General features: G+C 40.5%; 4 protein-coding genes across 6 annotated transcripts; 1 reads left to right on the forward strand and 3 right to left on the reverse strand.

The window, feature by feature from the left end:
• Positions 1–115: 115 nt before the first annotated feature.
• LOC135162865 (coiled-coil domain-containing protein 115-like) lies at positions 116–1,010 on the reverse strand. The gene has a single exon (XM_064121781.1). The coding sequence runs from the start codon at positions 864–866 to the stop codon at positions 318–320; it is 549 nt and encodes a 182-aa protein (XP_063977851.1). The 5' UTR covers positions 867–1,010; the 3' UTR covers positions 116–317.
• Positions 1,011–1,206: 196 nt separating this feature from the next.
• On the reverse strand, positions 1,207–3,355 carry LOC135162860 (GPI mannosyltransferase 3). The gene is made up of 2 exons (XM_064121774.1): positions 3,060–3,355; positions 1,207–2,769 (listed from the first exon to the last, which is right to left on the reverse strand). Exons 1-2 carry the CDS (start codon positions 3,353–3,355, stop codon positions 1,554–1,556), a joined length of 1,512 nt encoding a protein of 503 aa, XP_063977844.1. The 3' UTR covers positions 1,207–1,553.
• Positions 3,356–3,547: 192 nt separating this feature from the next.
• LOC135162862 (mannose-1-phosphate guanyltransferase beta) lies at positions 3,548–6,509 on the forward strand. The gene is made up of 6 exons (XM_064121776.1): positions 3,548–3,686; positions 3,813–4,018; positions 4,397–4,790; positions 5,011–5,172; positions 5,316–5,547; positions 5,997–6,509. The coding sequence occupies exons 2-6, from the start codon at positions 3,866–3,868 to the stop codon at positions 6,163–6,165; spliced, it is 1,110 nt and encodes a 369-aa protein (XP_063977846.1). The 5' UTR covers positions 3,548–3,686; positions 3,813–3,865; the 3' UTR covers positions 6,166–6,509.
• Positions 5,192–9,251, reverse strand: LOC135162857 (separin). 3 transcript variants are annotated; one of them, XR_010299027.1, is made up of 6 exons: positions 8,894–9,250; positions 8,065–8,693; positions 7,214–7,921; positions 6,726–7,037; positions 5,848–6,177; positions 5,192–5,578 (listed from the first exon to the last, which is right to left on the reverse strand). XR_010299027.1 is itself a non-coding variant. In XM_064121771.1 (5 exons), exons 1-5 carry the CDS (start codon positions 9,062–9,064, stop codon positions 6,168–6,170), a joined length of 1,830 nt encoding a protein of 609 aa, XP_063977841.1. In that variant the 5' UTR covers positions 9,065–9,250; the 3' UTR covers positions 5,192–6,167. The 3 variants fall into 3 exon arrangements, 2 of the variants coding, with proteins under 2 accessions (XP_063977841.1, XP_063977842.1); XM_064121771.1 differs by having other exon boundaries at positions 5,192–6,177; XM_064121772.1 differs by lacking the exons at positions 5,192–5,578; positions 5,848–6,177 and adding an exon at positions 7,125–7,162 and having other exon boundaries at positions 6,762–7,037; positions 7,344–7,921; positions 8,894–9,251.
• Positions 9,252–9,830: the final 579 nt, after the last annotated feature.

Consider the following 9,830-nt stretch of genomic DNA (forward strand, 5'->3'; position numbering starts at 1 on the left):
TAAGCTGTTAATTGGTTTCTTTAATTGCTTTTGCACGTAGCTCAGGAGGTTTTACTAATCGTCTATCTAAAGGTCTATCTAGTAGGTTCATAAGAAAAACATGTTCAGCAATAAATATGATCCTAGGATTTTTATTCCCCGCCTCATTCTGATCTGTATAAAGATCATCGATGAATTCCAGAGGCGACCTACATATATTCACAATAATCTTCGAATAGGTTCCTCGAATAGGTCTCCCAATAGGTTCATTAAAAAAATCTTTAAGAACCTTTCCAGCAGTTCATTAAATTTATGTTTTGTAAATTCTATCTTACTATTTAATTTTCCCCCTGCAGCTTCGCAATCCTATCACTCTCTCCCTCACTATTCCTCACCAGCTGATTTTTGACTTCTTTAGAGGCTTCAAAGTCCTTGGAGATGACATTAAGCTCAGCCCCAATGTCACTGATCCGGGCGGATAGGTAAAGTGATTCCTGGAAGCGTTTCTGGGCAGTTTTCAGGCTCTGAGGGACAAGAACGCCAAACCACTTCAGAGGATCCTGAATTTTATTGATCTCCTCCTTATCTTTCAGGTTAATCGAGAATCGAGGAAGGGAAGAGGTGTTCAACTCGGTCTCGTCCTCATTGTGCTCTGGATAGGACGTCTCCAGATCGAAGAGGGAGGTTATCGGCGTGTCCTGGGGCACTCGGAGCATTCCCACAGTCTCCTTGCCCTGTATGTACCTCGCTTTCGCCAGCTCCAGGTGTCCATCGCGGAGATGATTTTCCAGTTGAATTGTCGTCACCACCTTCTCCTCCATCAGGTCCAGGGTATGGAGCAGGAGATTGTCCAGCTTCTCGCAGATCTCTGTGACATTCTCCTTCATTTTTATTGTCTCCTCTTTTAACGAAGGTAAGGATTTAGTGATTTCAACAGTGGATAACAATTAATCAAATTTATTTGTACTTTCTTATTCGTTTTTGTGACCTGAGCATCGCTGCGTGAGCTCGTGACTAATGTTTACATTATCTGGGCCACAACAATAATGGCCGCATGTGCGCGCGCAGTCTTACAATATTTCAATTGATAAAATTGAGACAAGTGCATATTTTTTCCCAAATATAAATATCTGAGACAGTAGTGGTTGTGACTAGTCGAAACGTCATTTTTTGGTAGTTGAACATAGTAATAAAAAATATCTGCTGGTGTTTTTCGATGAACCTACTAGCTGGCCATCTCTCCCCTATTAGATGTTCATGATGATATTTGTTCGAACATCACAAAATTCGTCGGTTCATGAGAACGTGCTTAATATTTCTAAAGTTACTAATTTATGAGTTCTTCAGGCAATATTTTCTTCTAATTATTTACAGTTCCGTAGCTCATTTCAATTACTCCCAGGGAACTACGTTCATAAACTAATTCAACAGACCTTCAGTCCATCAAATTACATTTGTTCAATCTCCTAAGACTAATAGGTTCACTGAAGAATATGACGCAATCTGCTAAATTCACAAAGATGTTCATTAAAAATCTAGACAATTATTCTGAACCCATCAGTCTCACAGGCTCCCTACCTCTTTAAATCCCCCAACGACTTAAGCCTATAAACTTCAATATAGTTCCCATGATTACCCTGACTGACATGTGTGTTCCACCTCCTCACAATAAGCTCATAGAACGCCAGAAACCTCTGAATCCTCTTCTCAACATTATCAAACAACACCACAAATGCAGGCAACACGTCCTCCTCTTCCCAGCCCTTGTCATTCCCAAAAGTCCTATCAATCCAGCCCATGGGATCTCCAAAAAACTCCTCAGCCTCGTCCACATAATTCTCCTCACCCCGTAAATTCGGTTCACACCCCAAGAACTTCGTGGTAAGATTTCTGTGAAGATGACTGTATAACGGAAGGGCATGACACGGAGTTAGAAACATGGCATCTACCCCATGTCTGGCATAACTACCCTCCAGTCTCCCCAACTCCTGCCTCAAGACCTTCATTACCTCCAGAGTTCCTCGTTGGTGTATGAAACTGAAATACGACAGGGGTATCAAATTCGTCAGGACAAAGACCCCAATGAAGATCCTCTTTAAGGTGTGAGCGGATTTCAAGGCCTCTGGGGCTTTAGTGCAGGTGCAGATGAAGATAATCATGGGGAGAATCGGGAGAATGAACCGGAATTCCTTGTGATCTAGGAGAGAATAAACTGAAATTGTCCAGAAGATGGTCAGGAGTAGAATAAATTCCCTTGAATTCACTTTGTAATGCTTCAGGACTTGGTACGTAGCAATGACGAAATAAATCACATAAATTCCAAGGAGGACTGGAAGTGCTGATGTGAAGTACCAGAGGATGCTGTGAGTCCCATAGAATCCAGCTATGTTGTTCATAACATTAACCTTGAAGAATTCCCACTGAGTCAGGACTAGACGTTTGTAGCAGTAGGTGTCGATTGCGATGGAGTACCCCAAAGTTGTAAGGCCGATGATCAAATACTGTAGGAGTACTTGGGTGATGGTTTTTGAGGTGGTGACGAGGTGGTACACACAAAGGGGCATCCAGGTTATAGCCATGGTGGGCCTTATGGCGCAAGTGATTCCGACGATCCAGAGGAAGTAGGAGGTCTCTGGGCGCTTGGAGTCCCTCCAGGGGAAGCTCGACAGGGCTATTATGGTGAGGGCTGTTTCCACCGTGTTCGTCAAGGTTCGCGTGGCGCAGTAGTACCAAAACCAGTTCAGAGTCAGGACGAATGTCGACCATGTGCTGTTCGTCCATAAGTAGAACCTGGAGGGCGATAATTTTTTTTGTTGAATCTTGTTTTTTTATAGGGGGACTATTTTTTCATTGACTCGACAGCCAAGGACTCTATCCTACTCTCGGTTGGAGCAAGTGGATGTTGAATCAAAAGGTTTTTACCAAATGCTGAATATTTAGTAGATGTTGATGACTTTGCAATAAATTCAGTCTACACTTTTCAATATGAAAAGAGTATTACATTTTAAAAATCCAAAGCGTCATTTTTCGTCAGTTCGACAAAGGATCAATAAGTTCTATAAATTAGAAAGCAATATCACCTATAATCTGCATATGCACTGAGCACTGCTTGGCACACCCTCGGCGCATTAATCAGAATTCCAGCGGAATCCAACCCCACAAGTTCCAGGATTTTATACAGAATGGAAATTAAGAAGGGGTAGATATAGCTTCTGATTCCGTGCCTCCACTCCCACGTGAGGTGTCCATACCCGAAAGCTAGTTTGTGAGCAACCTCCAGGGACTGCCAGTACTCGTCAGGCACATCACTGGTCTGAACAATGTACACGGACAACAATCGCCAGACCACGAGATACCCAAACGTTTGTTTATTCATGGTTTGTTTGACGATGTTTATGAAAAATAGTGGAGGATTCGGAGAAGTTCCTGGGTCATCTCTCACTTCCTAGACGTTGTTTTTGATTATTTTTGGCGGTATGAGGAGCTGCTGCACTCTGAGGGATACCGGTTACAGCTCACAAGTTATGTTTACTTTTTTCTCTTTCGTCTGATTTGTCGGTAATTTGAGGTTATTTTGGCATCCAGAATCAGAAAGTCTCTGATAGGCAGTAAACAATAATTTCAACTACGTGGCATGGGTGACGGTGTAATCAACAATTAGGAGTGATAAGTGCAGGCGTCAGTGCCATTCTGTAGAGAATACTGAGGTGAGAAGATCCACTCATTAATTTGGAATGAAGATGGGATTATTTCATAGTGTTTTCGGGCAGTTGACTAATTGTAAATTACGAGCCAACAGGAATTATTCCAGGGAGTGAATTTTATTTCTGTAGTGCCGCGGGGGATGATTGTTTAGCTGGATTGTTGGAGTCATTCGAAACAACAAATGCCGGAGAAGAGGAAGAAAATGGGAACTTTGCGGGCGCTTATTCTTGTAGGGGGCTATGGGACGAGATTACGCCCTTTGACACTCAGCAGACCAAAGCCACTCGTGGAGTTCGCGAATAAACCTATGTTGTTACATCAGTTTGAGGCTCTGGTGAGTTTTCCAGGGAGAATTTTACTATTGTTTTCGAAAGCAAGGGGGTTCGGATTTTTGGGGATATCTCCGAACCGAGTAAATTTTCAGGAAAATGTCAATAATTATTTTTTGTCCAGAATTCAATACCCAATCAGAAATGTGTCTTCATATTTTTTTATTACCCAATCTGAGAGGTTCTGAGCTCTTCAAGAAGTAGAATATGAGTGGATTTCGAAGAAAATCTGAGGTTTATGAAGCATTTACTTGTCAACAAAAATATTCTCTCGTTTTGTTTTCCTCATTCACATGCTTCAGATAATGAAGGCAATAAATAAATAATGTTATCTAGGAACCGTTGCACAAAAGAGGTACTTTGATTTCCATCTTCGTCTCCAGGTTGCATCAAACGTGACTGAGATTATTCTGGCAGTCTCTTATCGCGCTGAGCAGATGGAGAAAGAGTTGTCAGCGGAGGCTGAAAAATTGGGAGTCAATCTCATTTTCTCCCACGAGAAAGAGCCGCTAGGTACGGCTGGTCCACTAGCTCTCGCAAAAGACATATTATCCAACACTGACGAGCCCTTTTTCGTCCTCAACTCAGACATCATCTGTGATTTCCCATTCAAACAGTTGTTGCAATTTCACAAATCACACGGGGGTGAGGGAACAATTGTCGTAACAAAAGTAGAGGAGCCATCCAAATATGGGGTTGTTCTTTACAACAAAGAGGGAAGGATTGAGAGCTTCATTGAAAAGCCACAGGAATTCGTCTCTAATAAAATTAACGCAGGTGATTGACAAAATGGCCTCATAAAACTAATGTCTTCTTAATGATTCTTTAATTATTTTGAACTGTAGAATGTCACGAAGCGTTCAAAAATAATATTTTCAGAAAATAAGTGCATGTTCATAAATTTAGTTGTATCGGTGCCATCGTTTTTGGAATGCAGCAGATTCTCAAGAATATTTTTTCCCCAATATTCAATAATTTTTTGTTTATGTTTCTGCAGGAATTTATATATTCAATCCCAGCATACTAAACAGAATTCAGCTGAAACCAACGAGTATCGAGAAAGAGGTGTTTCCAGGGATGGCCAGCGACAATGCTCTGTACGCCATGGAGCTCCCGGGTTTCTGGATGGACGTGGGTCAGCCCAAAGACTTCCTCAAAGGTAGAAGAACAAATAAAAATTATTTACCAAATCATTTATTCACAAAATAATGCTTTACACCTTAAATAATCCTAAATGTGGTTAGAATGTTTTTTTTATTGAAAAATACCTAACAATCACGTTTTTACAATTTATCGTGGCAGGTATGTGCCTGTACTTGACCTCACTGAGGCAGAAACAACCCGAGAAGTTGTACTCTGGTGAAGGAGTTGTTGGCAATGTCCTTGTGGATCCAACAGCAGTGATTGGGAAAAATTGTAGGATTGGCCCTAATGTTACTATTGGTCCTGGGGTGGTTTTGGCTGACGGATGTTGTGTTAAACGCTGCACTATCCTCAAATCAGCTACGATCAGAGAACACAGTTGGCTTGATGGGTAAATATCACTTAAGAATGCGTTCGACTTCCTGAAGAGATACCTTTTTCGTGGTTAAACTATACTAAAGTTTGAAGATTTACGCGAGATTGAAGATTTCGTAAATATCTTGGGAAATTTCATTAATAAAAAAATTATAAACGTCTTCTTACTTCAGAATTCTCATCGAACTACCGAATGTAATTCCTTATAAAAACGGGTGGACTAGAGAATACGCTAACATTTAATAGAATTGAAAAATATATCATAAGTAAATATAAATTAAGAATAAATATATTACAAGAGGGTTTCATTACGTACGAAGCGACAACTGCTTCGGGAGATTTTTCCTCATTTTCTGATGACGAAAATCGTTTCATAGTCGTTGAAACAGTCTTTTCTGCACTGGTGATTGCATATACTTTTTCTTTTTCATATATGTAAACAAGTGTGTTCCATTTTCATTTCAGATGCATCGTGGGGTGGAGATGTGTGGTGGGTCGTTGGGTACGAATGGAAGGCACAACAGTTCTCGGTGAAGATGTTATTGTCCAGGACGAGTTGTACATTAACGGCGGACAAGTCTTACCCCACAAAAGTATCGCCACTTCCGTCCCTGAGCCTCAGGTCATCATGTGACTCTATTCATTCCTGAAAAATACATTGGACATTTTCTTGATTGAAAGAAATTCACTCTGATGAAACTACCATAAAATACAATATTTATAATATGACAGGAGAACCTCCACAGATATTGTATTATAATATCTTGCAGTATATTTTTTAATATTATTTTTTTCAATATTATCGTGCGCAAAAGAACTGCAATCGGTTTTTATAATACATTTTCATGGAGATAGCTTATAAAAATTTATACAACCGTTATAAGGTAATATTTTACTTCTGCGGGTATAAAGAATAAATTTTTTTGTAACACCCGCCAGAATCTGTAATATTCCGTAAATTTAACCGTTTGTAAATAAGCCGAAGATTTTTTTTTTACTTATCCTGTACACCCATTTATAACTCGATTTAATCTGGGAGAGTAAAATTCATCAAATTTATCTTAGGATCGAAAAATATTAGTTAATCCCAAAGTTAAAAGAGGGATAATTTAAAAACTGAGTATTCATTTTGTACGTAAAGTTTTCTTGTAAAATTCTCTGGAAATTAGTCTGCGTTCGCCACGTTTTTCTTACCATTTGACCTTGAGCGGCAGTCCTCTGACGATGATGGCAGCTTTTGTCATGAATTGGAGGCAGACTTTTTTCGAAATGGCAACAGCTCTGAGCATCTCTGGCTCGAACACTCCATTGAGAGTGCTGCTAGGATTGTTCTTGGAGTTTTCGAGATTTGATTTAAATTCGATTGTCCCATTACTCCATTTCTCCAAGTCTATACAACTCCAGGACTTTTCGGTTTTTGAGGGGATCCAGGTGCTGATAAAGCAGGAGGTCATTCGGTCGGTGTCCAGATCTGTTACTTCCCAGTTCATCCCGAGCGTACAGGGGCTAAGATCGAATGGAATATGTAAAATTGATTAATTTAATGAAGATCTAGTCTATTTCTCTTTTATTAATTAATTCATGCATTAATACCTTAAGACCCAACACCACACGTCCAATCCGAGGATCAACTTGAAAAGTGATAATGGATAAATAATAATAAATAATAACAAAAAAGTCACCTGCAGGCTGTAAGATACTGATTAGATACACCATAAGGTGGAAATCTTCCCCCAATGGGCACAAGTCTAACACTGCCACAGCCAAAGAGTAAAACAGCAGCCCTGACCCTGAGTTTTTCAATTTTCTCACCAGGAAGATACTGAATGCCACTGCCATGTCCATTATACATCATGATCTCGTGATTGACAAGAGCATCGACGAATGCATTGGCGAGCCCCTCTTCCTCAGGAAGAGCGTTATATATAGCCTTCCATTTGGGCAGCCAGTAATCCATGAAGATCTTCAACCTCTTCTCCATTTTTGGTAGATTGGCCGAGGGATTGACGATGCTCATTCCACTTGCCTCGTTGATAGTGATGACCTTGCAGCCCTTGACAATCGAGTCCTCGTGCTCCTTGAACATGGCGTAGGCCACGTGAAACGAGGGAAAACGAGTGACCGGATGATCCTGAAGGATCTCCATTGCCTCCAAGGGAAGGTAATCAATTTCCTCATCGACTATCAACACTGTTGTCTTTCTATTGCACTGACGGAGTTTCGTCGCTATTTTGGATTTACTGACGATCGAGAGAATCAAGTTCTTGGCTAGTTTTTTATTCTCAGGAAGAATCACTATTATCAGTCTTGCTATTTCGACTTTGCTGAGGTATCCAGCAGTGGTTGCCACTTTTCGAAGAAGCCACATAGTCTTGGGTGATAAGGCAGAGCTGGAAAAAGGTAATCGATGGGTTGAAGATGGACATTCAATAAAACCATCACAAAAAGTTGGAGTAAAGAAAAACGATAATAATCGAAACGACTGAATGAATCCAATTGGGGAATATTTTTTTAAACACGAAAAATTACTCACCACGTACTATCATCAGCGACCAGTTTATCAACAATATCAACCATTTCTCTGGCGATATCTGAAGTTTCTAACGAGTCAGCAATGAGTAAAAACCTCCACTCTCTGAACCAGTTATACTCCATCTCCTTAACAGCAGTCATCATCCTATCATTCTGCTTCTGTCTCATTTTCCAGTACAAGTAGTGATTGTCGTACTCAGCTTGGAGGTTCGATTTATTGGTATCGAGGAGATCTTTTATATGCTGGCATAGGTCGTACATACTGTTGTCAGGTGCAGGGAGAGTGACAGTGAATGGTGCTATTGCATTGGGACCAGTGGGCAGAACAGTCACATGAAGGGGATGAACTGAATTGGAGGCATCTGCTAATCCCTTATAAGGCTTGTAGGGCTGTGTCAACTGGACCACGTACCACTCTGGAGGTACTTCAGCTAACTTACTCTCCAGGGATTGAGAATCTTCGTGGCTGTAGACATTGAATTTGAAGTGGGATGCATTCACTCCGAACTTATGGCTGTACCCACAACTGTCACGGATTTCGGTCTTTTTGTATCTCAAATTCACCTGCTGACGGTGAAGAACCGCATGTGACTCTACCAAATAGTTGATTGCTTTCTTCTCGTCATCGGCCTTGAATCGATTAATTATAAAATTGGGTATTAATTTCATACGTAGAAAAGAATCTTCTATAACTTCATAAAAAACAGTAGTCGATTTCCACAAATCAGGTAAATAAATGAAATCATTCTTCTCCATTGATGTGCGATTGAAGCAATTTAATTGTTTAAAACGATAGAACAGTCGGTAATAGAATAGCTGGAAATAATTACTGCAATAGCGGCTAAGCCCATCATTTTGTTGAAGGCCCTATAGTCGACAACAGACGAGTGCAGTCCGGTTTTTGGAAAGATTTTTTCCATTTCCTCGCAGAGATCCCCTGGTTCCGTACCCTTTGGAAAATACTTTTTTTCATATTCATGGCAGTTTTTCGCGAACATCATTCAACTGGTACCGAGATAATGACTTCAGCTGACGATTATTCAAGGGCTGATTTAAGCTGACTAGGAATAACTACTAATAGCAATTATTTAAACATCTCGGTTCGTGGTTGTTGATGATTTTCAAATGGAAACTACAGTTGTAAACGTTATAAAGAATTGTTTTTTTTATGTGTGTCATGAATCAGAGAGAATCCTCTAGAGATCTATCTCCACTATAGTAGGGGCCCAATACCAATGTTAGTAATGACTCGGTCGCTGAGAGGCGCCACCGTCGATTCTGGCAGCTAGCAGCGACCAAAAGTTTCGTATGTAGATAACCGAGAGGCCATTTCTCGTCGCAAAACGAATCAATTCTATGGCTTGTACAAGGTTTGTGCCAAATGTTTCGTTAATTTCTAATTTATTTTCAAATGAATAATTAAAAATCCAACATAAGTGATGACCTCTCTCTGCCACAGGCAGAATCCTTATACTGACATGGTATCTTCAAGTGGTTACCCCTGTGCGCTATGAGGGGAACCGTCCGAAGATCCCTATCTGGGTATCTGTATGTAGTGAGCTCATGTGCCACATTTTCCACGAACGAATAATTAGACAACGCGATATATTTTTTACCCATAATCGCTTTTACCATTTTTTGGTAAAGCAACTTCTTCACTTCCCAAAATCTCCCCACATGTCCCTCTTCGTACTGAACAACCCACGCTCACGTAAAAGTGCTGGCGTTTCCCACAAGATGTCGTCCCCCCTGCGACGCTACTTTGAC

The sequence above is a fragment of the Diachasmimorpha longicaudata genome, chromosome 5, assembly GCF_034640455.1.
Source record: "Diachasmimorpha longicaudata isolate KC_UGA_2023 chromosome 5, iyDiaLong2, whole genome shotgun sequence".
Taxonomy (NCBI): Eukaryota; Metazoa; Arthropoda; class Insecta; order Hymenoptera; family Braconidae; genus Diachasmimorpha; species Diachasmimorpha longicaudata.

Coding starts and splice junctions, on each gene's coding strand:
- LOC135162862 (XM_064121776.1), top strand. CDS start 3,866: ATGCCGGAGAAGAGGAAGAAAATGGGAACTTTGCGGGCGCTTATTCTT. Junction 4,019..4,396: donor TACATCAGTTTGAGGCTCTG/GTGAGTTTTCCA, acceptor CTTCGTCTCCAG/GTTGCATCAAACGTGACTGA. Junction 5,548..5,996: donor GAACACAGTTGGCTTGATGG/GTAAATATCACT, acceptor TTTTCATTTCAG/ATGCATCGTGGGGTGGAGAT.
- LOC135162857 (XM_064121771.1), bottom strand. CDS start 9,064: ATGATGTTCGCGAAAAACTGCCATGAATATGAAAAAAAGTATTTTCCA. Junction 7,922..8,064: donor GTCGCTGATGATAGTACGTG/GTGAGTAATTTT, acceptor ACCTTTTTCCAG/CTCTGCCTTATCACCCAAGA. Junction 7,038..7,213: donor CAGTATCTTACAGCCTGCAG/GTGACTTTTTTG, acceptor ATTCGATCTTAG/CCCCTGTACGCTCGGGATGA.
- LOC135162860 (XM_064121774.1), bottom strand. CDS start 3,355: ATGAATAAACAAACGTTTGGGTATCTCGTGGTCTGGCGATTGTTGTCC. Junction 2,770..3,059: donor AGTGCATATGCAGATTATAG/GTGATATTGCTT, acceptor ATCGCCCTCCAG/GTTCTACTTATGGACGAACA.
- LOC135162865 (XM_064121781.1), bottom strand. CDS start 866: ATGAAGGAGAATGTCACAGAGATCTGCGAGAAGCTGGACAATCTCCTG.